Source organism: Salmo salar, chromosome 24 (assembly GCF_965601325.2).
Source record: "Salmo salar chromosome 24, fSalSal1, whole genome shotgun sequence".
In the NCBI taxonomy this organism is placed as follows: domain Eukaryota; kingdom Metazoa; phylum Chordata; class Actinopteri; order Salmoniformes; family Salmonidae; genus Salmo; species Salmo salar.
The window spans coordinates 31160515-31187459 of NC_138314.1; the positions used below are offsets into that span (position 1 = coordinate 31160515).

The following is a 26945-nucleotide window of genomic DNA, read 5'->3' on the forward strand; positions in this document are numbered from 1 at the left end:
CTGCTATGGTGACCAGTGAGCGGAGATAAGGGGGGACTTTACCTAGCAGGGTCTTGTAGATGACCTGGAGCCAGTGGGTTTGGCGACGATTATGAAGCGAAGGCCAGCCAACGAGAGTGTACAGGTCGCAGTGGTGGGTAGTATATGGGGCTTTGGTGACAAAACGGATGGCACTGTGATAGACTGCATCCAGTTTGTTGAGTAGGGTATTGGAGGCTATTTTGTAAATGACATCGCCGAAGTCGAGGATCGGTAGGATGGTCAGTTTTACGAGGGTATGTTTGGCAACATGAGTGAAGGATGCTTTGTTGCGAAATAGGAAGCCAATTCTAGATTTAACTTTGGATTGGAGATGTTTGATGTGAATCTGGAAGGAGAGTTTACAGTCTAACCAGACACCTAGGTATTTGTAGTTGTCGACATATTCTAAGTCAGAACCGTCCAGAGTAGTGATGCTGGACAGGCGGGCAGGTGCGGGCAGCGATCGGTTGAAGAGCATGCATTTAGTTTTACTTGTATTTAGGAGCAGTTGGAGGCCACGGAAGGAAAGTTGTATGGCATTGAAGCTCGTCTGGAGGGTTGTTAACACAATGTCCAAAGAAGCGCCAGAAGTATACAGAATGGTGTCTGCGTAGAGGTGGATCAGAGACTCACCAGCAGCAAGAGCGACATCATTGATGTATACAGAGAAAAGAGTTGGCCCAAGAATTTAACCCTGTGGCACCCCCATAGACTGCCAGAGGTCCGGACAACAGGCCCTCCGATTTGACACACTGAACTCTATCACAGAAGTAGTTGGTGAACCAGGCGACGCAATCATTTGAGAAACCAAGGCTATTGAGTCTGCCGATGAGGATGTGGTGATTGACAGAGTCGAAAGCTTTGGCCAGGTCAATGAATACGGCAGCACAGTATTGTTTCTTATCGATGGCGGTTACGATATCGTTTAGGACCTTGAGCATGGCTGAGGTGCACCCATGACCAGCTCTGAAACCAGATTGCATAGCGTAGAAGGTGCGGTGGGATTCGAAATGGTCGGTAATCTGTTTGTTGACTTGGCTTTCGAAGACCTTAGAAAGGCAGGGTAGGATGGATATAGGTCCGTAGCAATTTGGGTCAAGAGTGTCCCCTCCTTTTGAAGAGGGGGATGACAGCAGCTGCTTTCCAATCTATGGGAATCTCAGGCGACACGAGAGGTTGAACAGGCTAGTGATAGGGGTTGCAATAATTTCGGCAGATCATTTTAGCAAGAAAGGGTCCAGATTGTCTAGCCCGGCTGATTTGTAGGGGTCCAGATTTTGCAGCTCTTTCAGAACATCAGCTGAATGGATTTGGGAGAAGGAGAAATGGGGAAGGCTTGGGCGAGTAGCTGTGGGGGGTGCAGTGCTGTTGACTGCAGTAGGGGTAGCCAGGTGGAAAGCATGGCCAGCTGTAGAAAAATGCTTATTGAAATTCTCAATTATAGTGGGTTTATCGGTGGTGACAGAGTTTCCTATCCTCAGTGCAGTTGGGAGGTGGTGTTCTTATTCTCCATGGACTTTACAATGTCCCAGAACTTTTTTTAATTTGTGTTGCAGGAAGCAAATTTCTGCTTGAAAAAGCTAGCCTTGGCTTTTCTAACTGCCTGTGTATATTGGTTTCTAACTTCCCTGAAAAGTTTGGTATCACGGGGCTGTTCGATGCTAATGCAGAACACCACAGGATGTTTTTGTGTTCGTTAAGGGCAGTTAGCCCTTGGTTCTCCCCAGATCTATCTGTTCCTGGTTCTAAATTTCTTGAAAGGGGCATGCTTATTTAAGATGGTGAGGAAGGCATTTAAAAAAAATAACCAGGCATCCTCTACATGACGAGATGAGGTCAATATCCTTCCAGGATACCAGGGCCAGGTCGATTAGAAAGGCTTGCTCGCTGAAATGTTTCAGGGAGCGTTTGACAGTGATGAGTGGAGGTCGTTTGGCCGCTGACCCATTACGGATGCAGGCAATGAGGCAGTGATCGCTGAGATCTTGGTTGAAAACAGCAGAGGTGTATTTAGAGGGCAAGTTTGTTAGGATAATATCTATGAGGGTGCCAGTGTTTACGGCTTTGGGGTGGTACCTGGTGGGTTCATTAATAATTTGTGTGAGATTGAGGGCATCAAGCTTGGATTGTAGGATGGCTGGGGTGTTAAGGATGTCCCAGTTTAGGTCACCTAGTAGCACGAGCTCGGTATGACGGCAGTGTGTTCCTATGGTGTTTATACTTGTGTGCTATTGTTTGTACAGATGAACATGGTACGTTCAGGCATTTGGAAATGGCTCCCAAGGATGAACCAGGCTTGTGGAGGTCTACAATTTATTTTCTGAGGTCTTGGCTGATTTCTTTTGATTTTCCCATGATGTCAAGCGAAGAGGCACTGAGTTTGAAGGTAGGCCTTGAAATACATCCACAGGTACACCTCCAATTGACTCAAATGATGTCAATTAGTCTATCAGTAGCTTCTAAAGCCATGACATAATTTTCTGGAATTTTCCCAGCTGTTTAAAGGCACAGTCAGCTTAGTGTATGTAAACTTCTGACCCACTGGAATTATGATACAGTGCAATAATTTGTCTGTAAACAATTGTTGGAAAAAAATTACTTGTGTCATGCACAAAGTAGATGACCTAACCGACTTGCCAAAACTATAGTTTGTTAACAAGAAATTTGTGGAGTGGTTGAAAAACAAGTTTTAATGACTCCAACCTAAGTGTATGTAAACTTCCGACTTCAACTGTAGACAGATCTCAAACTTCTTCCATTTAAAAATGATGGATGCCACTGTTCTTGAGACCTTCGATGCTGCAGATTTTATTTTTTTGTTACCCTTCCCCAGATCAGTTTTCTCACACAATTGCGTAACCTATAGAAGTGTTGCACAATATGAGCTCATGGGCTCTCATGAAGTGTTTGATTAGATTTTCGAGTACCAGGCAGCTAGCAAGTTTGGTAGGCTACTAATGACCATCAGCAGCATCAGAGCTTGGAGAAGCCTAATTACCGTGACTAAATGGTTGTAACAGGGACTGAATACTTTCCAAGTGCACTGTACCTCCTATGGTTACTATCTCGCACTACCTTGAACCATTTTCCTTTTATAGCTATAGCTCTCTCCATAACTTCTTTATCAGCAAAGTCTGTGCTAGTAGGAGAAGTACACATTTTCTTTCTATTCTCCCCCTTTCTCTACCTCTGGGTTTCTCCTGCAGGGTTGTGAGCAGGCAGCTGATAGTCATTAGCCAGTGTGATCAGCCACAGCCATGATAGCAGAACATAAACACCCCCAACTTTTTTACACTCGTTAGACATAACACTCTCCTGCCTTCTGCACAACAGGAACACCTTCCACACTCTCACTCACTCAAACAGACCTAGCAATAGGAGAATATTACACAAGACACTGAAGACTTTCTACTTCTCTAACGGTAATGTGATTCGCTGTAGTACACATCAGACAATGCACCCTAACATCACACTACATGGTTGTTTCTTCAGAACGTAGAATTATGGGTTGGAATGCCAGTCACCTCCCTCTAGTCGCACCCAGTTTTCTCATTCATAAAGTCAACTAACCTCCCCACCCCCCGTAGCATGGTGTATTACAGTACCCATAATGCTCTGTATAACATATATCCTCTTCACCAGGGCTCTGTAACAGTGAGTGCAACGAGAACGGCTGTGAAGGCCCCGGACCTCACCAGTGCATCAACTGCCTCCATTACTTCCTCAAGTTCAAGAACAACACCAGGTTAGAATGTCAGTGTTCTGGCTGCCTAGTCATAGGCTGTGTTTACACAGGCAGCTCAATTCTGATCTTTTTCCCAGTTATTGGCAGATGATCTGATTGGTCAAAAGACTGCAGTGTCAGGGACATTGCGCCTCTCTTGTCTCACTCGTTTGCTCTGATTGAAGTCGGTGGTGACCCGACAATTGCCACACGGTGAGAACCATTCATTCTTACAAGGCCATGCTCCGTAGAGTAAGGCGTACCATAAACAAATCGTTTTCCAAAATGTGTGTGTGTGTGTGTGTGTGTGTGTGTGTGTGTGTGTGTGTGTGTGTGTGAAAGGGGGTGGTTGACCTGTGAATGTGTGCAGTGGAGATCTAAGTCCACTGTAATTGCGTATGTCTGCGAGCACATTACACAGTACACTAATAAACAAGAGGGGTGTGCAGGTGCCTCTGTCTTATGTTGTAAAAGCCATCTTAAGAATACAATGTTTTTCCACTACTTCCAACCCCTGAGTGCTTAATGTAGCTGGTTTGGGAGTGGTGGAAGGAAAGGGGGGGTACTGACGCTAATGCTCATAATTATATCCCTATGTTTCTCTTTGATGACCTCGCCTAACGGGTGGGGATGTGAGTGGAGGGGGAGGGGGCTCTGAAGTGGGAGAAGTTTTGGAGCACACAGTTTTACATTTATTAAAAAACAGCGTGAGATCGACGGGGCAAAGGCGGTTTATGAAGTTATCTAACAGATGTGCTTTAAAAGAAGGCACCTGTTCACCGTCCAGAAACGCACAAACACTCCCACGCTTATGCAGTCACAAATCTGATACGCACGGAAATATACGCGGCGTATAATTTCAGGCCATGAACTTTGTTTGCTCCCATGAGGGGAGAGGGGTTGTTATTCTATAATCTAGTGGATTTTGGTTTATCACCTTGTTCAAACAGAGTCAGCGGTCAGAGTGCAAAAATCTAGCATTCCGTTCCTTTCCTTTAGCCTGTTCCTGAATAGCCGATAACATATTTCTCCTCTCTCTCTGTCCCGTCCTTCTCCCTCTTTCTCCACTCCGCTGCAGGACGTGCGTGTCGGAGTGCCCATCCGGGTTTTTCCGCGACGACAGGAAGCGCTGTAAGAAGTGTTCATCTCTGTGTGAGATGTGTGTTGGTAGCCGTAGCGACCAGTGCTCCACCTGCAGACCGGGCTTCCACCTTAACGAGGGCTCCAACAACTGTGTGGCCAGCTGTGTGGACGGCTTCTATCTGGACCACGGCAAGTCGCACACACAAGGAATATTCTAATATGGGCCTTGACGTGCCTTGAAGGCAATTGGTTGATTGATTTGGCTAGAAAACCAACCAATGACCTGGTGTCCCAGGTATGAAACCTTGAGGCACAGATTTGAATCCGCCCTTCCCCTCCACCATCCTCAAACTCCGCCTCTTCTCCCTTACCCACCGCTGACACCGACCCCAACACCAATCCCCCCTAACACTTCCAATGCCTCTTTGGCCCCTATGTGACTAGACGTCTTCTTTCGTGTTACAGATTCCAACATGTGCAGGAGATGCAACGAGAACTGCAAGAAGTGCACCACGTCTAATATCTGCACAGAATGCAAACCAGGGATGAGGTAAGCCAAACACGTTCTCTCTGAACCCATCACCTCTAGCCCCCCTACACACAACCACACTGCTGGTCTGTAGTAGTAGTTGAATCACTAAACGGTCCAGTGACATTTTCATGTGTCCCTGGAGTTTTTGATTATCACCGCCACCACACTTGCCCTCGGAGGGGCAGTTCCAAAGCGCGTCAGTTAATGAGAACCAAACACTTTGAAGTGTTTCAAAACATTGTCTTGAATCCAGCCTGACTTACTCCTGCTAGTTTTCAGTGCTGTCTGAGACAGCGTGTGGTAACACGTGCAGTAATCCTTCCGAACGCCTGCAAGACCACAGACAGTCACTCTTGTTCACCATTCACAGGAGAGGGAGGACAGAAACACAAATCCTTTCTGGGAAACAGAGCCAATATAACCCAGTCCAGTTGTTTTTCAGCTCCGCTCACCACAGAAACCTGTCCTCGCAGCAACTTCTCAGAATGAGGTTTAGAATAGAGGTCTTCTCTGATCCTAAAATTGAGATCCAAACCTAAGTGAAATTCCCATCATACACCAACAGGACCCAGTAATAAAAAAATTAAAAATAAAAATAAATAAATATATTACTGCTCAAAAAAATAAAGGGAACACTTAAACAACACAATGTAACTCCAAGTCAATCACATTTCTGTGAAATCAAACTGTCCACTTAGGAAGCAACACTGATTGACAATGCTGTCACATGCTGTTGTGCAAATGGAATAGACAACAGGTGGAAATTATAGGCAATTAGCAAGACACCCCCAATAAAGGAGTGGTTCTGCAGGTGGTAACCACAGACCACTTCTCAGTTCCTATGCTTCCTGGCTGATGTTTTGGTCACTTTTGAATGCTGGCGGTGCTTTCACTCTAGTGGTAGCATGAGACGGAGTCTACAACCCACACAAGTGGCTCAGGTAGTGCAGCTCATCCAGGATGGCACATCAATGCGAGCTGTGGCAAGAAGGTTTGCTGTGTCTGTCAGCGTAGTGTCCAGAGCATGGAGGCGCTACCAGGAGACAGGCCAGTACATCAGGAGACGTGGAGGAGGCCGTAGGAGGGCAACAACCCAGCAGCAGGACCGCTACCTCCGCCTTTGTGCAAGGAGGAGCACTGCCAGAGCCCTGCAAAATGACCTCCAGCAGGCCACAAATGTGCATGTGTCTGCTCAAACGGTCAGAAAAAGACTCCATGAGGGTGGTATGAGGGCCCGACGTCCACAGGTGGGGGTTGTGCTTACAGCCCAACACCGTGCAGGACGTTTGGCATTTGCCAGAGAACACCAAGATTGGCAAATTCGCCACTGGCGCCCTGTGCTCTTCACAGATGAAAGCAGGTTCACACTGAGCACATGTGACAGAGTCTGGAGACGCCGTGGAGAACGTTCTGCTGCCTGCAACATCCTCCAGCATGACCGGTTTGGCGGTGGGTCAGTCATGGTGTGGTGTGGCATTTCTTTGGGGGGCCGCACAGCCCTCCATGTGCTCGCCAGAGGTAGCCTGACTGCAATTAGGTACCGAGATGAGATCCTCAGACCCCTTGTGAGACCATATGCTGGTGCGGTTGGCCCTGGGTTCCTCCTAATGCAAGACAATGCTAGACCTCATGTGGCTGGAGTGTGTCAGCAGTTCCTGCAAGAGGAAGGCATTGGTGCTATGGACTGGCCTGCCCGTTCCCCAGACCTGAATCCAATTGAGCACATCTGGGACATCATGTCTCGCTCCATCCACCAACGCCACGTTGCACCACAGACTGTCCAGGAGTTGGTGGATGCTTTAGTCCAGGTCTGGGAGGAGATCCCTCAGGAGACCATCTGCCACCTCATCAGGAGCATGCCCAGGCGTTGTAGAGAGGTCATATAGGCACGTGGAGGCCACACACACTACTGAGCCTCATTTCAATGACATTACATCAAAGTTGGATCAGCCTGTAGTGTGGTTTTCCACTTTAATTTTGAGTGTGACTCCAAATCCAGACCTCCATGGGTTGATAAATTGGATTTCCATTGATTTTTGTGTGATTTTGTTGTCAGCACATTCAACTATGTAAAGAAAAAAGTATTTAATAAGATTATTTCTTTCATTCAGATCTAGGATGTGTTGTATAAGTGTTCCCTTTATTTTTTGGAGCTATGTATGTATGTATGTATATAACACACACACAATACCCCATAATGACAAAGCAAAAACAGGTTTTTAGAAATGTTTTCGCTTTGTCATTATGGGGTATTGTGTGTAGAATAAGGCTGTAATGTAACAAAATGTGAAAAGTCGGAGTCTGAATACTTTCCCAATGCACTGTATATCCGATTCGGTTCCGAGGTGGACCAGATCCGACCCAGAATATGTCAGATGAGTGTGAATCGGATCCAAATTGGGTCGGGTCTGTATCGGACTCAAATGGATTTGAAAGATTAAAATTGCAGCTTTATTGCTGTGCATGCCAGCAGAATTGACTTGTCTGGCAGGCAGTGAATGTTAATGTTTCACATGCATTTTCTGGTTGTTGGCCTATCTAAAATAGAGTTGATCTACACTACAGCTTAGTATTTTCATAAATGCATCCCTAATTTAAAATGTTGACACAAAAAGGTGTGTGGCAAAGAAGTTTTCTTTCTCCCACAGATTTGTGTGCATTCGTTGAGTTTTCCCTTTGTTAATCTTTATTTTTGATATATACTGAACAAAAATATAAACGCAACATGTTACAGTTCATATAAGGAAATCCGTCAATTGAAATATATTCATTAGGCCCTAATCTATGGATTTCACATGACTGGGCAGGGGCGCAGGCGTGGGTGGGCGTAGGAAGGCATAGGCCCACCAACTTGGAAGCTAGGCCCAGCCAATTAGGAGTTTTTCCCCACAAAAAGGCTTTATTACAGACAGAAATACTCCTCCCCCCGACGATCCCGCAGGTGAAGAAGCCGTGTGTGGCGGAAAACTGGGCTGTCTTGGTTACATGTGGTTGTGGGGCCGGTTGGACATACTACCAAATTTTCTAAAATAACGTTGGAGGTGGCGTTTGGTAGAGAAATTAACATTCAATTATCTGGAAAAAGCTCTGGTGAACATTCCTGCAGTCATCATGCCAATTGCACACTCAACTTGAGACATCTGTGGCATTGTGTTGTGACACAACTGCACATTTTAGTGGCCTTTTATTGTCCCCAGCACAAGGTGCACCTGTGTGATATGTCACATCTGTCAGGTGGAAGGATTATCTTCACAAAGGACACAATTCTCACCTTCTTGATATGCTTAACCTCCTTGCCCTGGTGTGACATAGCAACATGTTGCTGATCCCATATCTCCAGTGGAAACGTCATAAAATAGTCTGTCTGTTCCGAGCTCATTGGCACGGGAAACCATGAGGGCCCAGTTGAAACAATGTTGCAAGTTCGCTATAGCAAGAGATGAAGCCAGCGAAGGTAAGAGGCAGACAGGTGGAGTAGAGATTAATGCTTTAGACTGAACAAATTGCCATGCATAGAGGTGATTTATTCTTATTTTTTGTATATTTTCTTCTAATATAATTTCGGATCTGGTTGGTATTTTGGATATTTTCACACCGATTCGAGGTCAGTGTCCACCGAGCGTGAGCCGACCTGGGATCCAAGGGTCAATTACATAATTTTGGACCTGTTCGGATACTGGGTTGGATCTCTGGTAATCGGGTTAGGATATATCCGTGAAGACCTCCTAGTTTAGAACCTTTAGTGCTGTTCTTAAACATTATATATATTTTTTCATACCTCTCCTCTGGGATCCCAAGCCGTTCCAAGTATTTGAACTATTCCACAGGTAGCACACCTGATTCGACTTGTTCACTAATCAAGCCCTTGAATAGGTCAATCAAGGTGAGCTAGTTCAGGGTTACAAAAAAATTGGGAAATGTCTGGGGAGGACATCCGAGGAGAGGTTTGAAGACCACTGGACTAATGTATAGTTTATGATTTTAATTTGATGTATGAGACAAATGTATGAAAAAAGGGACCGGTTGCTAGTGAAGTGTGTTGTGTACTAACGTGTGCCTTTGTAATTCAGTGTATTGCTCTCTCCAGTCTTCAGGGGAATAAATGTCAGATGACCTGTGACCCCGGGACCTACTATAATGGCCACAGGAGGACCTGCGAGCAGTGCCACCGAGCGTGTGCCACCTGTGCAGGTAAAGCTCCCTTCATAAAGTAAAGATGGTCCCTCCCAGTCAGTTGACCAAAGTAAAAATCTATATTTTGCCCAAAGTGAAGTTTGTGCACTGCTCACAGTCTCCCTCTGTCTGCAGGCACGGGGATGGAGGCGTGTAACAAGTGTGCAGAGGGCTACTTCTTGGAGGAGTGGCGCTGTGTGTCCACCTGCAGCGTGGGATACTACATGTCTGAACAGACCTCGGACAACGGCGACGTCAACAAGTCCTGCAGGAAGTGAGTCTGCTTGACGCATACAAACTCCAAATCAAATTTATTTATATAGCCCTTCTTACATCAGCTGATGTCACAAAGTGCTGTACAGAAACCCAGCCTAAAACCCCAAACAGCAAGCAATGCAGGTGAAGAAGCACGGTAGCTAGGAAAAACTCCCTAGAAAGGCCAACACCTAGGAAGAAACCTAGAGAGAAACCAGGCTATGAGGGGTGGCCAGTCCTCTTCTGGCTGTGCCGGGTGGAGATTATAACAGCACATGGCCAAGATGTTCAAATGTTCATAAATGACCAGCATGGTCAAATAATAATAATAATAATAATAATAATAATAATAATAATCACAGTAGTTGTCGAGGGTGCAACAGGTCAGCACCTCAGGAGTAAATGTCAGTTGGCTTTTCATAGCCGATCATTGAGAGTATCTCTACCGCTCCTGCTGTCTCTAGAGAGTTGAAAACAGCAGGTCTGGGACAGGTAGCACGACCGGTGAACAGGTCAGGGTTCCATAGCCGCAGGCAGAACAGTTGAAACTGGAGCAGCAGCACGGCCAGGTGGACTGGGGACAGCAAGGAGTCATCATGCCAGGTAGTCCTGAGGCATGGTCCTAGGGCTCAGGTCCTCCGAGAGAGAGAATTAGAGAGAGCATACTTAAATTCACACAGGACACTGGAGAAATACTCCAGATTTAACAGACTGACCCTAGCCCCCCGACACAAACTACTGCAACGTAAAAACTGGATTCTGAGACAGGAGGGGTCAGGAGACACTGTGGCCCCATCCGATGATACCCCCGGACAGGGCCAAACAGGCAGGATATAACCCCACCCATTTTGCCAAAGCACAGCCCCCACACCACTAGAGGGATACCTTCAACCACCAACTTACCATCCTGAGACAAGGCCGAGTATAGCCCACAAAGATCTCCGCCACGGCACAACCCAAGGGGGGGCGCCAACCCAGACAGGAAGACCACGTCAGTGACTCAACCCACTCAAGTGACGCACCCCTCCTAGGGACGGCAAGGAAGAGCACCAGTAAGCCAGTGACTCGGCCCCTGTAATAGGGTTAGAGGCAGAGAATCCCAGTGGAGAGAGTGGAACCGGCTAGGCAGAGACAGCAAGGGCGGTTCGTTGCTCCAGTGCCTTTCCGTTCACATTCACACTCCTGGGCCAGACTACACTCAATCACAGGACCTACTGAAGAGATGCGTCTTCAATAAAGACTTAAAGGTTGAGACCGAGTCTGCGTCTCTCACATGGGTAGGCAGACCATTCCATAGAAATATAGCTCTATAGGAGAAAGCCCTGCCTCCAGCTGTTTGCTTAGAAATTCTAGGGACAATTAGGAGGCCTGCGTCTTGTACGTGTAGATATGTACGGCAGAATCAAATCGGAAAGATGCATGGGCTTGCTCCCACCTAATGCTTTGTAGGTTAGCAGTAAAACCTTGAAATCAGCCCTTGCCTTAACAGGAAGCCAGTGTAGGGAGGCTAGTACTGGAGTAATATGATCAAATTTTGGGGTTCTAGTTAGGATTCTAGCAGCCGTATTTAGCACTAACTGAAGTTTTAGTGCTTTATCCGGGTAGCCGGGAAGTAGAGCATTGCAGTTGTCTAACCTAGAAGTAACAAAAGCATGGATTCATTTTTCTGCATACATTTTTGACAGAACATTTCTGATCTTTGCAATGTTATGCAGATGGTAAAAAAGCTGTCCTTGAAACAATCTTGATATGTTCGTCAAGAGAGATCAGGGTTCAGAGTAACGCCGAGGTCCTTCACAGTTTTATTTGAGACGACTGTACAACCATCAAGATTAATTGTCAGATTCAACAGAAGATCTCTTTGTTTCTTGGGACCTAGAACAAGCATCTCTGTTTTGTCCGAGTTTAAAAGTAGAATGTTTGCAGCCATCCACTTCCTTATGCTGGACTACAATCTTTCCCCTCCGATGAACATCACAGGCTTCTAGCGAGGGCAATTTTGGGGCTTCACCATGTTTCATTGAAATGTACACCTGTGTGTCATCCGCATAGCATTGCAAGTTACATCATGTTTTCGAATGACATCCCCAAGAGGTAAAATATATAGTGAAAACAATAGTGGTCCTGAAACGGAACCTTGAGGAACACCGAAATGTACAGTTGACCATCACAGAGACAAACTGTTATCTTTCCGACAGATAAGCTCTAAACCAGGCCAGAACTTGTCTGTGTAGACCAATTTGGGTTTCCAATCTCTCCAATAGAATGTGGCGATCGATGGTATCAAAAGCAGCACTAAGGTCTAGGAGCACGAGGACAGATGCAGAGCCTCGGTCTGACGCTATTAAAAGGTCATTTACCACCTTCACAAGTGCAGTCTCCGTGCTATGATGGGGTCTAAAACCAGACTGAAGCATTTCGTATACATTGTCTTCAGGAAGGCAGTGAATTGCTGCGTAACAGCTTTTTTATTTTTTATTTATTTTTTGGAGAGGAATTGGAGATTCGATATTGGCAGATTTAGTTTATTTTTTATTTTCTGGGTCATGGTTTGGCTTTTTCAAGAGAGGCTTTATTACTGCCACTTTTAGTGAGTTTGGTACACATCCGGTGGAGCCGTTTATTATGTTCAACATAGGAGGGCCAAGCACAGGAAGCGGCTCTTTCAGTAGTTTTAGTTGGAATAGGGTCTAGTATGCAGCTTGATGGTTTAGAGGCCATGATTATTTTCATCATTGTGTAAAGAGATATATATATAGTACTAAAACGCTTGAGTGTCTCCCTTGATCCTGGGACAGTTGTGCAGACTCAGGATGAGCTTTGGAGGAATACACAGATTTAAAGAGGAGTCCGTAATTTGCTTTCTAATGATCATGATCTTTTCCTCAAAGAAGTTCTTGAATTTATTACTGCTAAAGTGAAAGCCATCCTCTCTTGGGGATTGCTGCTTTTTAGTTAGCTTTGCGACAGTATCAAAAGGAAATGTGGAATTGTTCTTATTTTCCTCAATTAGGTTGAAAAAAATAGGATGATCGAGCAGCAGTGAGGGCTCTTCGATACTGCACGGTACTGTCTTTCCAAGCTCGTCGGAAGACTTCCAGTTTGGTGTGGCGGCTTTTCCGTTCCAATTTTCTGGAAGCTTGCTTCAGAGCTCGGGTATTTTCTGTATACCAGGGAGCTAGTTTCTTATGACAAATGTTTTTAGGGGTGCAACTGCATCTAGGGTATTGTGCAAGGTTAAATTGAGTTCCTCAGTTAGATGGTTAACTGATTTTTGTCCTCTGATGTCCTTGGGCAGGCAGAGGGAGTCTGGAAGGGCGTCAAGGAATCTTTGTGTTGTCTGAGAATTTATAGCACGACTTCTGATGCTCCTTGGTTGGGGTCGGAGCAGATTATTTGTTGCGATTGCAAACGTAATAAAATGGTGGTCCGATAGTCCAGGATTATGAGGAAAAACATTAAGATCCACAACATTTATTCCATGGGACAAAACTAGGTCCAGAGTATGACTGTGGCAGTGAGTAGGTCCGGAGACATGTTGGACAAAACCCACTGAGTTGATGATGGCTCCGAAAGCCTTTTGGAATGGGTCTGTGGACTTTTCCATGTGAATATTAAAGTCACCAAAAATTAGAATATTATCTGCGATGACTACATGGTCCGATAGGAATTCGGGTAACTCAGTGAGGAACGCTGCATATGGCCCAGGAGGCCTGTAAACAGTAGCTATAAAAAGTGATTGAGTAGGCTGCATAGATTTCATGTCAAAAGACGAAAACGTCGTTATTTTTATGTAAATTGAAATTTGCTATCGTAAATGTTAGCAACACCACCGCCTTTGCGGGATGCGCGGGGGATATGGTCACTAGTGTAACCAGGAGGTGAGGCCTCATTTAACACAGTAAATTCATCAGGCTTAAGCCATGTTTCAGTCAGGCCAATCACATCAAGATTATGATCAGTGATTAGTTCATTGACTATAACTGCCTTGGAAGTGAGGGATCTAACATTAAGTAGCCCTATTTTGAGATGTGAGGTATCACTATCTCTTTCAATAATGGCAGGAATGGAGGAGGTCTTTATTCTAGTGAGATTGCTAAGGCGAACACCGCCATGTTTAGTTTTGCCCAACCTAGGTCGAGGCACAGACACGGTCTCAATGGGGATAGCTGAGCTCACTACGCTAGTGGCAGACTCCACTAAGCTGGCAGGCTGGCTAACAGCCTGCTGCCTGGCCTGCGCCCTATTTCATTGTGGAGCTAAGGGAGTTAGAGCACTGTCTATGTTCGTAGATAAGATGAGAGCACGGTTCCAGCTAGGATGGAGTCGTCACTCCTCAACAGGCCAGGCTTGGTCCTGTTTGTGGGTGAGTACCAGAAAGAGGGCCAATTATCTACAAATTCTATCTTTTGGGAGGTGCAGAAAACAGTTTTCAACCAGCGATTGAGTTGTGAGACTGCTGTAGAGCTCATAACTCCCCCTAACTGGAAGGGGGCTAGAGACAATTACTTGATGCCGACACATCTTTCTAGCTGATTTACACTTTGAAGCTATGTTGCGCTTGGTGACCTCTGACTGTTTCATCCTAACATCGTTGACGCCAACGTGGATAACAATATCTCTCGACTCTCTACACTCGCCAGTTTTGGGCTCAGCCAACACCATCTTCAGATTAGCCTTAACGTCGGTAGCCCTGCCCCCTGGTAAACAGTGTATGATCGGGTTTTCAGTTTGTCAGAGCTAATGGTGGGAGCCTTTGGCGTCTCAGACCCCGTAACGGGAGGAGTAGAGACCAGAGAAGGCTCGGCCTCAGACTCCGACTCGCTGCTTAATGGGGAGAACCGGTTGAAAGTTTCTGTCGGCTGAATGAGCGACACCGGTTGAGCATTCCTACAGCATTTCCCTCCAGAAGCCATGAGAAAGTTGTCCGGCTGCGGGGACCGTGCGAGTGGATGTATACTACTATCTGTACTTACTTGTGGCACAGACGCTGTTTCATCCTGTCCTACACTGAAATTGCCCTTGCCTAATGATTGTGTCTGAAGCTGGGTTTGCAGCATAGCTATCCTCGCCCGTAAGGCGATCGTTCTCCTGTATATTATGAGTACAGCGACTGCAATTAGAAGGCATCGTGTTAATGTTACTACTTAGCTTCGGCTGTTGGAGGTCTTGACGAACCATGTCCAGATAAAGCGTCCAGAGTGGAAAAAGTTGAGTGAGGGGGAAAAACTAAAAATATAAACGGTAATTTAAAAGTAAAAACCGTAACGTTGTCAGGTAGCAAGTAAGGTTAGCAACAAAACGCACAGCAGCATGTAAACAAGTCTGGGACAAACTCCACACCTTACTTCCTCCTCCCTACAACCTGGCATGTTTATCCTGTCAAACTGCCTCAAACTGGACTATAATCTTCAAAAGGGTTCCAACATCTGTCATATACCTACGGTCCCTTAAACCTGCCGCTTCCTCCTTTTTAATCTAACGCTACTCGCTATGTGGTCTGGAGGATATCTGCGTGTCAGCCCTCCTGTTTGATGTACCAAAATCATAAAGTTGGAAAAGGGGACAAGCACGCTTTGTGGAAAGTGCGGCCTCTATCCAACTATGACCTAAACTATAGCTTTAACCCCCCCACCCCCCCACCCCAGGTGTGACCACAGCTGCTATGCCTGCACAGGGCCCGGTGAGACGAACTGCAGCACGTGTGTGAATGGCTATAACCTGGAGGCAGGAGTGTGTGTGGTCAGCACCATCTGCAAAGATGGTGAGTACTAGAAACCCTCTTATTTATATTATAGACTCTTTAAGGACCTCATTCTAGAAGTGTCTGCTCAGTCACTGCACAGGTAACAGCGGGTTTAAACTTTCAGTGCTCTCTTTCTTTTTGTCACGATCTTTGCTCATGTATTCACCCCTAACTAATCTATACCAATCTCCCTTTACATCTTGTCTAAATTGTGCATGTTTAAAATTAGGCAACTTCTGTCTGATTCTGCAATGCCTTCCCAATATCTCACACTAGATGGAAGGTTGATCTTGTGGCCTCAGACTGTAACCTAGGATAGAAAATATCCATGCTCTTGTTGGTATTCCATTGATATGGCTAACCTTTTCAGCCCTATCCTATAGGGCCCATTTGTCTGTGAGATATGATGAAGGTTTTTGATCTGATTTTGTCTTCAAATTGTCATCCCCAGTCTGTCCATGACCCACTGAGACCAATAGTGTTTTATTGACTACAAAACAAATGAATTACTTCTGCTTGTAGAAAACGGACTCTTAGTTTTAGAGTGCACTGCAAGTAAAAAAAAAACATTTCAAATTGAGGTTATGACAGACTGGTGATCCACTTTTTCTGTGCAAAGTCATCTCTGATGAAAAATGACTTAATGTTTTGACTTTTGAAATTGACCCTCTTTGAAATTGACGTTTTTTCTCTTTTTCCCCAAATTTCTGTTTTACTTTCCGACATGGATCCAATCATTCCTGCTGGACTACAATCTTTCCCCTCCGATGAACATCACACCTCTGATGGATCAAAACCAAACTTTCTGTCACCTGACCCCTCCTGACCAATCACTTGGCTCTCTCCACCTGTCCTGACCAATCCCATGGCTATGCCTGTTGTTGTTGTTGTCCGTCCGTCCCCCCCCCCCCTTTATCTCTTCCTGGTATGTGGAAAGCAAATGAAGAATCATGGGCGGAAGGCAGTTTCTGTGTGCTTGTAAAAAAGAACAATCTGTGCCAGAGAAAAGTGCTGCAGCAACTGTGCTGCAGAACATGCTCGCTAAAAGGGTGATGGGAGGTCCCGCAGGGAGCCGGGGGGGGGGCACCCCTCTACCCAAGCCCACTCACTCAGTCACATAATTTATAAGAAAATCTGTGCCTCTTAAGGGACTGCGTCAGAGGTGTGAGGACAGAACTACAACAAACCTACCTTTTTTCTGTACTGGGACATGTGGTCAGGGCGACAGTAGCAACTGGGACTTACTAAAAAAACAAACAAATAATGTGTCGGTATTTTGTGACCAAAGCATCGATGCCAAAATAATTGTACCATTTTCCAGTATAGGATGTGTAGCTTGCAGGAGGGACCTGCCAATCTGTGTTTACTTCAGTTTTTTTGCTCCTCCTCAAGAGTAACGATGTGAAGGTGAAAGCTGATGAACGTACCAACCCCCGGCTGTGTTTGTAAATAAACGTTAAAGCTCACTCAATAATGTGAAAACTGTCTGGGTTGCGTTTGCTATCTGCCAAGTCAGGATGCGCGCGCGCGCGCACACACACACAGCAGGATTGTGCAAACACTTGAATTGATAGGTGGGAAAATCATGTCCCCATTCTAAATGCCGCAGGGAATCCATTGTGTGCCACAGGGAATCCTGACTGCTAAACTGTCATCTATTTTTCAGGTTGTCTGTGAGAGAGAAAGTATTACAGGTGCCCTTGACAGGCACTAAGATCAGATCTGTTTATCAAAGACCACATTAGATAAATCAGGGTCGTATTTATTAGGCACAAAACATATGAAAATTGACAAACGGGGATGACGACCTAGTCTCGCCCAATAAGAAACACTTAATATGACAAAATGCTTTAAGTTTTGGTTGCGTGCTCTAATGAACAAGACTCATCTTACTGCTACACGAGACCATGGGGCCATCGCACTGACAAACAGCACTAGTAGGGCTTTATTCCACAACATTGCACGGTTATGTCATTGCATTCAAGCAGAGGTGGTACTGTATCTTCTTGATCATCAAACAATTTTGATATGGTCGATGTTTTCGGTGAACTTCATTTAAATGTTAATCTATCCTTGCTAGCTGCCACACATTCAAGACATGTCCATGACACTATAGCAAAGGGCGTGCATTTCATTAAGATTGTGTTCATTTGGCTCCTCAATGGAAGAAAAGACTGTTACTTATTAATGTATTGAAACATTTTTCTGTTGCTTGCCCTGGTGAACACGACCCAGGTTGAAAGAACATCAGAGACTGAGAATCCAAGACAATGGTTGGTGCTGCAAAATTGGACCACAGTCTGTCTCTCTGTAACACGCAGGCTATGGGAGTCAACTTTGTAATGGTTGAAAACCCTGTTCATGAAACCCATTATAGAATGAGTACTGAGGTGAATACGACACTGTATTCCAATAAAGAATGTGTCAAATTTTATTCTCAATGTGGGTTTATACCTTTTGAACAATTACAGTATTACTGTAGTCGTGTTGTACTGTTGATTGTGGTTTAATTGAAATAAAGATTGATTGATCCTTTTGGTTAACAGAAACGTTTTCTTGGTCATTGTTGAAGATGACTTTAGATTTGATTAGTGTCAGTAGTTTGTTGATTTATATCATGTCTTGTCAGACCCCCCCCCCCCCCCCACCACACACATTTATATTGTAAACCAGTGTCAATGTTATACATATCAATGTTATTACTAATTAAAATGGTTAATCTGTTAATATTTTTGTTTATTTTCTGCTAAGTTCTGTTGGTCATTGTGAACATCCTCATTGTCCCACACTGTTTATTTGGGTCGTGTTCATTAGGCAGAACATGGAAAAATAACAGATTGAAACAGGGAGAGACTTCCTGGACTTTTTCAATAAGAAATGCTCATTTTTGTTTTCCATTGCAAAAAGTTATGAAATGTTTTCTGTTGCGAGCCCTAATGAACACAACCCTGGTTACATGATAAACCTCTGCCTATTCCTCACCCAACATTGTTCCTGCAAGAATTTACGTAATATAATGATAGTATTTGGTCATTTAGTATTTGGTCAAATACCACAGCACCACTGTGGTATTTGAAAGAAAATGGATACTATTTGAACCCAGGGTAATGTTCATTAGGCACCAAATGGAAGAAAATGGACTGAAACGGGGAGAGAATACCTGATTACCAGAAATGCTAATTTTTGTTTTCTATTGCAAAATGTTTTGCTAAGGCATGCACTAATGCAGTATTTCCCAACTCCGGTCCTCGATTACCCCAAACCATACACATTTTTATTGTAGCCCCAGACAAGCACACCTGATTCAACTTGTCAACTGATCATCAGGGGCTACAACAAAAAATGTATACCGTTGGGAAATGCTGCACTAATGAATATGAACCAGGTCTGGTATCGAGGGTTCATATCAGGCAGTGCAAAATGCTTTTCCTGCTGTCAGTTTGCCCTCAAGGTCAGCCAACTCCATCACTGCAACAACTCCGGCTCTCTCCAAGTGACACATTCTTTCCTCACTCTATTCTTTGAGCTGTTCTATTCAGAAGTCGTTTGTCTTTTGTCGAGTTTAGTTTCTCTCCCTGCGTTCTGTGTTTTGGGGAGAGGGGGGCTATTTGAATGGCTGCAGCCCAGGCTCGTCTGAATGGGAGCATCTGCCCGTTGTGTTGATAGCACAAAGAGATGCTTTTGTTTTGCCCGCGAAAACAATTTGGCTTTTCACAGAAAGCCAGAGCCCACAGTCAGCGACCTCGCACTGCTACCCTCGGAGGGCTGTGACACCCCCACCCTCTGTCAGTCATGTCCTAGTACATGTAGGTGGGGTGGGGGGTGTTGATAGAAATTAAGGTGGGGGAGGGGGTAGGTAATGTTAATTCCTCAAATCTCTTTTCAATGCTGAAAAGAAACTCACCAGCAGAATCGTTTTTTTTTTTAAAGCTGCATGAGAAGAAGTAGTAGTAGTGTTGACCTCACCTGACCTAAAGAATGGTATCATTTGATATGTTGTCCTGGTGCCTATGTTGAAGGTGGCTTCAACTATGGTGGATGCATAACCAGGCCAGCGCAGTGCAGCTCGGCTCTGCTGAGCTCAGTAGTATAAAAAGGACATTTGTCAGGCCACTGCTGTGGAGTATGTGTCAGTTGTGTGAGACCTGAGTCCTAGTAGGGTTGTGTAAGTATATTCTCCCTCTGTTTTCAGGTGAGTACCTGAGCAGGCATGGGAAATGCCACCTGTGTTACGCCACCTGCTATAAGTGCGTAGGTCCTGAGAAGGAGGACTGCATAAGCTGCCCATCCAATAGGTAAGACAGACATACAAGGGTATTAGAATGGGTCGTATTCATTAGTGCACATTGTCACAAAATGGCAACTAAAACAGAAAAAGGGTCTTGAATTGGACAAGTTTGGACAGTCCCTCTCCATTTCAGTTTTCTTCTGTTAGGTGCCTAATGAATACGACCCTGGAGCACCGTTTGATCCACTGAATGTCAGTGAGATGATATTTATCATCACAATGTTCTTTGATTAAACTTTGCTTTGGAAGTTCAGCCATGACTAATCTCTCGTGGACAGATTCACGTGTAAATGGGAAGTGACAATTTTCGCGATTATTTTACTTCTGGGTAACCGAGATTAAGCCATGACAAAACGAAATGAAATAAACATATTAATGAATGATGATCATGCCTTGTAGATACAAAATACTTTCCATGTCAATATTATTGACCATTTATGTTAATTGTGTATATTATTTTAATCCAAAAATCTGATTTTATTCGTCAACATGCTTCAGAAACAACAGGTGTGGACTAAGAGTGAAATTCTTAGTTACGGGCACTTCCCAGCAATCCAGAGAGAATGAAAATGGATAAATAATAGAAAAGTAAAACACGTAATAGTAGATACACAATGAGTAACGATAACTATTATGCAGCATACATCACACATCTATAACCTCATCATAAACATTATAGCTACATGGAGTGTTATTACAACCAGAATTATTCAAGCTTATTATGAATGAATGAAGAAATCGGTTCACAGCTGTTAGAAACGCTAACTGGATGTATAACCTGTGCTGATTTTATGCCATTGCCTTATCAAGTCCAACTAACTCTTCCACTCTGCTTCTCCTTCAATCAAAACCCTCAAAGTTTTTATGGAACACCTTCATACTATGTATTACAATTGATACATTCATTAACCCTTTATAATGCTCTATGTAGCAATAATGCCCTGTTTGCAGTGTTCTCATAGATAATGTGTGTATATTGTCTATAGTGTACATTAATTATACATGAAATGTTAATTGTTAACATGTATTATGTTATATACTGATGTAATAAAGTCATGAAATCCAGTGCATAAGTGATGTGTGTTCTCAACCATAATCCCCCAGGTATTTTGAAGATGGGCAGTGTGTAATCCGGTGCCAGGGGGGGCGCTATGCCATGGAGAGGCAGTGCCACCTGTGCCACCACACCTGCCAGGAGTGTGATGATGGAGGACCTGACAACTGCACAAGCTGTGACAAAGGTACAATCATCAGTTCTTAGCCATAATAAAGCACCCACAATATCAATGGAGAATATGATATCGATAGTAATAGCTTTGTTTTTACAGTGTGTGACAGAAAGTATTATCTCTGTCAACACTGTAATACTGACTCTAGCCACACAAAGGGCTTACTGAAAGACACACATGCCAGACTGCATAGAGAGCAGATGAACACCAGATTTCTATGCAGCTGGCACCCTATCAATACATGCACACAGACACATTCAATTAGTTAGAAATGTGGTTCCGTTTAAAACCAGTCTGTCTGGAATTTGAGGAGACAAAACAATAACTCCACGGCCCAGTGTCTATTTCATGTGCTTTCCAAAGATGTTCTCTTATATTCATAGTACCTCAGAACAGGGGTTCCCAAACTTTTTCACTCTGGGGGTGGGGGCTTTCCTGCATTGGGGAACATCCCGCGCCCCCTCTGCGCACGCGCCACAACTGTTTCTACAGGCACAAGCACTGTTCATGACACAAACTGTTTACACCCCTCTTGTTGGTGGAGAGAATTTTGCAGATTTAGAGCTTATTTTCTGCAATTCTACAGATGTTGTCATTGGGTGCAAAGAAAATGTTCCAGTTTTAATGGCAATTTTCTTGCAGTTCTATACATTTTGCCACGTCTAATGTGTATTCATGTGATATTTGAGTGACAAACAAATTACAGCAATATCTATGGGCTAAAAAAACTATTAAAAATGGGCTATAACAATTGTTAGCTGGCATGGGCTAGTTGATCTGGACATTTACAAGTTATAAATAGCTTTTGAAGGTATGCAATGACTGACATGACAAGAGGAACTGATGATGCTCTACCCAATTTCTAATTTTCACCTTGTGCATTCTACTATTACAACTTTCAAGAGTAAGTCTAAAGCCGGACCCCTGTGCCCCCATGTTGACCCCTCGCGCGCCCCACAGTTTGGGAACCACTGCCTCAGAATACTGACATGATCTCACTCCTGATGGAGTAATGAATGTTTTAAATGAAATATCACATAATTGACTAATATAGGCTAGAGTTTGATATGATTGCTCTCCGAGAAAGAAGTAAAGGTGTCGTGATACTAGGGTAGAGATGTAAAGAAAGGAAGGGGGGGAATAGGGGGGGAAGAGTGCATAAAGGAAGTGGGATAAATCTTAGAAAGAGAAATGCTGAAGTAATTGAGAAAGATCTCTACTTTTCAACCTCCTGTTGTTACTGTTGATTGGAATATATTAAGATCACTTTATTGGTCAATTGCACACAAGGTCCAACCAAAATTTGACAGCCGCTTTTAACCCTGCCTGTCCTGAGACCCCAGCAAAAATGAATTGATATGAATGCTGTAAGTACAGAAATAGTTTGCTCACTGAGAAATATATATCTAACTAGTTAGTGACAACTGTATGGAGTTTGTAAAAGCAACTATGTGATTTTTTTTTTTAAGTGTTATATATATCCAGTACCAGTCAAAAGTTTGGACACACCTACTCAACCCTTGAAAAAGTAGGTGTTTTACCCTCTTTTTCTCCCCAATTTTGATCTTGTCTCATCGCTGAAACTCCCCAACAGGCTCGGGAGACGATAGTCGAGTCGTGTCCTACGAAACATGACCCGCCAAACCATGCTTCTTAACAACCGCCCACTTAACACGGAATCCAGCCGCACCAAGGTGCCGGAGGAAACACACTGCAGGCGCCCTGCCCGCCACAAGGAGTCGCTGGAGTGTGAGGAGCTAAGTAAAGTCCCCCGGCCAAACCCTCCCCTAACCCGACGACACTGGGCCAATTGTGTGCCGCCCCATGGGACTCCCGGTCAAGGCTGGTTGTGATACAGCTCGGGATCGAACCCGGGTCTGTAGGGACGCCTCTAGCACTGCGATGCCACTCGGGAGGCCTGTGTGAGTTTATTACAGTGTTATATACACTATGTCATAGAGCAAAACATGTCACATGAGCGTCTTCGTGAGAGTCTCAGCTTTAATAGATTGCTTTCAATAGTTTGTAACTCGAACCATTAGGACTCTAGAGATGTTTTTGTTAAAAGACCGGGCCCAGGCTCCTTCAGGATTCGCCCTTGTTTCACAAACACAGCTCTAGTTCAGCCCCCGTTCATAATACACAGACTAATGGTTGGTTTCTACAGATGCAGAATATATAGACAAATTCAATGGTACAACCCAGGAGTCTGTAGCTCACAATGTTTAAAAGGGATTAGAAGTCCAAAACGCCGGCGTTATGAAAGACACACATACATAACGCCGGTGTTATGAAAGACACACATACATAACGCCGGTGTTATGAAAGACACACATACAGTATACAGGTTTTAGAGAGTTGCAGGGGGCTGCCACACTAGGCGCCCAGGGAGCTGTTGTAGGATGTACTGCTATGAAGCTGTGTTTTTCCTGTCTGAATCGTTTGAAGATAAAGGAAATGACAAAGTTCAATGCAGCAACATTACGACCTTAGTAGGTCTTTGTCTGTCTGATCCACTGACTCACTGTCTGTGTGTTTGTACTGGTGTTTTTGCCAATGAAACTGACTGTCTGTCTCTCTGCCTGGCCTAGACAAGTTCCAGACAGACAGGTACTACTATAGAGGGGAGTGTCGTGAAGTGTGTCCAGAGGGCTTCTTCCATTCCTGGCGGAAGCGGTGTGAGGTGTGCTCCGTCAACTGCACTGTGTGCACCGACTTCGACCGCTGCCTCCACTGCAGTCCCCCCCACTACCTCCAAGACGGACTCTGTGTCCCGCTGGAGTGTGGCGAAGGTGAGACACCCCACCAAGCACACACAACTTGTTCTCTTCTCCCCCCCCACCCCCCCCCCCCCACTTTTCATCTCCCTCTGTCCTCTGTGCTCTACCACTCTACCGTTTTTTTATTTTATTTCAAAGATTGAGTCTGAGACAGAGAATGTTTGAGAGGGAGACATGATTGAAAACTGCTAAAACGAGAGAAAGGGAGAGGGGGGAGGATGAAAGGAAAGTCTTATCATATGTGTCAGACATGTCCAAACTGATCCCCTGCACGGCCCTGCAGCCTGCCACAGCTCACGCCTCAGAATACTTTGCATTTAACACCTTACCCTCTCAGTGCTGCTGTAAAGCCGCCACACCCCGATCTCACCTGTCTCCCATCCAGCGATGGTCATAAATAGCATTGGTATGAATGTAACTATGCGTCTGATAGTCCAATGAGTGTGTAATGACTCCAATATCCACACTAGCTAAGTTTAAAGCAATGTATTGAATGGCTGCGGTGGTGCCGGTGTTGATAGATCCATTAGTCTTTGATGTGTGTGATATATGTATGATGTACCTATCCTACAGGTGAGGTGGAGGACCCAGAGTATGAGGATTGTCTGCACTGTGAGGAGGGCTGTAAGAAATGTCTGCAGAGTAAGTATACACTTGTCACGAAAGTCCAAGTCAATCTACTTTCGAACCCCACTACAGACTCCACTAGACTGCCTCAGATCCCCCCCAAGTCCTTAGACTAATACTTAGAAGTTTTACAATAATACTGATCATCTTAGATCCTTTCACACTGCTAAAACCTTCCTATGGGAACCTGCAGTTTATGTTCATTTCCTGTACCCTAACTGAACACCAGGTATGCATCATCAGCATTATTCTGTTTTGTTCAGTCAAATCTTAAACAGGCCCACGCAAGATGTTGTTAATCATGGGTGGAATGTCTTTCCTCACCATCCCCCTGCCCGCCTCCCCACTTCTGGTAATTATAATCCTCAGAATTAAAAGACAAGCAGCAGACTTTGAGATTATTGTTCCGGGAACGCGATGCCATCGGCTAAAATGTCGGAGATTAAGTGAGCAATCAGTGTGGCGCTAAAAACCAAGTGCATGTAGACCCCTTACAGCCTGACTGAGCATGATAAGACCCCTTACAGCCTGACTGAGCATGATAAGACCCCTTACAGCCTGACTGAGCATGATAAGACCCCTTACAGCCTGACTGAGCATGATAAGACCCCTTACAGCCTGACTGAGCATGATAAGACCCCTTACAGCCTGACTGAGCATGATAAGACCCCTTACAGCCTGACTGAGCATGATAAGACCCCTTACAGCCTGACTGAGCATGATAAGACCCCTTACAGCCTGACTGAGCATGATAAGACGGAGGTGGAGGTGTTGCTAACATTTACGGAGGTGTTGCTAACATTTACGATAGCAAATTTCAATTTACAAAAAAAAAAACAATGACGTTTTCGTCTTTTGAGCTTCTAGTCATGAAATCTATGCAGCCTACTCACTCACAATTTATAGCTACTGTTTACAGGCCTCCTGGGCCATATGCAGTGTTCCTCACCGAGTTCCCTGAATTCCTATCGGATCTTGTAGTCATAGCAGATAATATTCAAATTTTTGGTGACTTTAACATTCACATGGAAAAGTCCACAGACCCACTCCAAAAGGCTTTCGGAGCCATCATCGACTCAGTGGGTTTTGTCCAACATGTCTCTGGACCTACTCACTGCCACAGTCATACTCTGGACCTAGTTTTGTCCCATGGAATAAATGTTGTGGATCTAAATGTTTTTCCTCATAATCCTGGACTATCGGACCACCATTTTATTACGTTTGCAATTGCAACAAATAATCTGCTCAGACCCCAACCAAGGAGCATTAAAAGTCGTGCTATAAATTCTCAGACAACCCAAAGATTCCTTGATGCCCTTCCAGACTGCCTCTGCCTACCCAAGGACGTCAGAGGACAAAAATCAGTTAACCACCTAACCGAGGAACTCAATTTAACCTTGCGCAATACCCTAGATGCAGTTGCACCCCTAAAAACTAAAAACATCTGTCATAAGAAACTAGCTCCCTGGTATACAGAAAATACACGAGCTCTGAAGCAAGCTTCCAGAAAATTGGAATGGAAATGGCGCCACACCAAACTGGAAGTCTTCCGACTAGCTTGGAAAGACAGTACCGTGCAGTATCGAAGAGCCCTCACTGCTGCTCGATCATCCTATTTTTCCAACTTAATTGAGGAAAATAAGAACAATCCGAAATTTCTTTTTGATACTGTCGCAAAGCTAACTAAAAAGCAGCCTTCGCAAATGGAGGATGGCTTTCACTTCAGCAGTAATAAATTTATGAACTTCTTTGAGGAAAAGATCATGATCATTAGAAAGCAAATTACAGACTCCTCTTTAAATCTGGGTATTCCTCCAAAGCTCCATTGTCCTGAGTCTACACAACTCTGCCAGGACCTAGGATCAAGGGAGATACTAAAGTGTTTTAGTACTATATCTCTTGACGCAATGATGAAAATAATCATGGCCTCCAACCCCTCAAGCTGATTACTGGACCCTATTCCAACTAAACTACTGAAAGAGCTGCTTCCTGTGCTTGGCCCTCCTATGTTGAACATAATAAACGGCTCTCTATCCACCGGATGTGTACCAAGCTCACTAAAAGTGGCAGTAATAAAGCCTCTCTTGAAAAAGCCGAATCTTGATCCAGAAATTATAAAAAACTATCGGCCTATATCGAATCTTCCATTCCTCTCAAAAATTTTAGAAAAAGCTGTTGCACAGCAACTCACTGCCTTCCTGAAGACAAACAATGTATCAGAAACGCTTCAGTCTGGTTTTAGACCCCATCATAGCACTGAGACTGCACTTGTGAAGGTGGTAAATGACCTTTTAATGATGTCAGACCGAGGCTCTGCATCTGTCCTCGTGCTCCTAGATCTTAGTGCCGCTTTTGATACCATCGATCACCACATTCTTTTGGAGAGATTGGAAACCCAAATTGGTCTACATGGAAAAGTTCTGGCCTGGTTTAGATCTTATCTGTCGGAAAGATATCAGTCTGTCTCTGTGAATGGTTTGTCCTCTG

The 26945-nt window shown here is 44.5% G+C and overlaps 1 protein-coding gene across 7 annotated transcripts in view; it reads left to right on the plus strand.

Moving 5' to 3' along the window:
* The window catches only part of pcsk5b (proprotein convertase subtilisin/kexin type 5b), a 67224-nt gene that overhangs the window by 29823 nt on the left and 10456 nt on the right, over positions 1–26945 (plus strand). For 2 of the 7 annotated variants that reach the window (XM_045706948.2, XM_045706949.2), the window contains 11 exons: positions 3664–3766; positions 4824–5017; positions 5294–5378; positions 9448–9551; positions 9669–9807; positions 12053–12139; positions 15437–15552; positions 19727–19829; positions 20927–21063; positions 23643–23843; positions 24405–24473. In XM_045706948.2, coding sequence (XP_045562904.1) covers positions 3664–3766; positions 4824–5017; positions 5294–5378; positions 9448–9551; positions 9669–9807; positions 12053–12139; positions 15437–15552; positions 19727–19829; positions 20927–21063; positions 23643–23843; positions 24405–24473 — 1338 coding nt within the window. Of the gene's footprint in view, positions 1–3663; positions 3767–4823; positions 5018–5293; positions 5379–9447; positions 9552–9668; positions 9808–12052; positions 12140–15436; positions 15553–16471; positions 18084–19726; positions 19830–20926; positions 21064–23642; positions 23844–24404; positions 24474–26945 lie in introns of those variants that run through there. The other 5 variants (XM_014172187.3, XM_045706950.2, XM_045706951.2 and 2 more) reach the window with 5 other exon arrangements.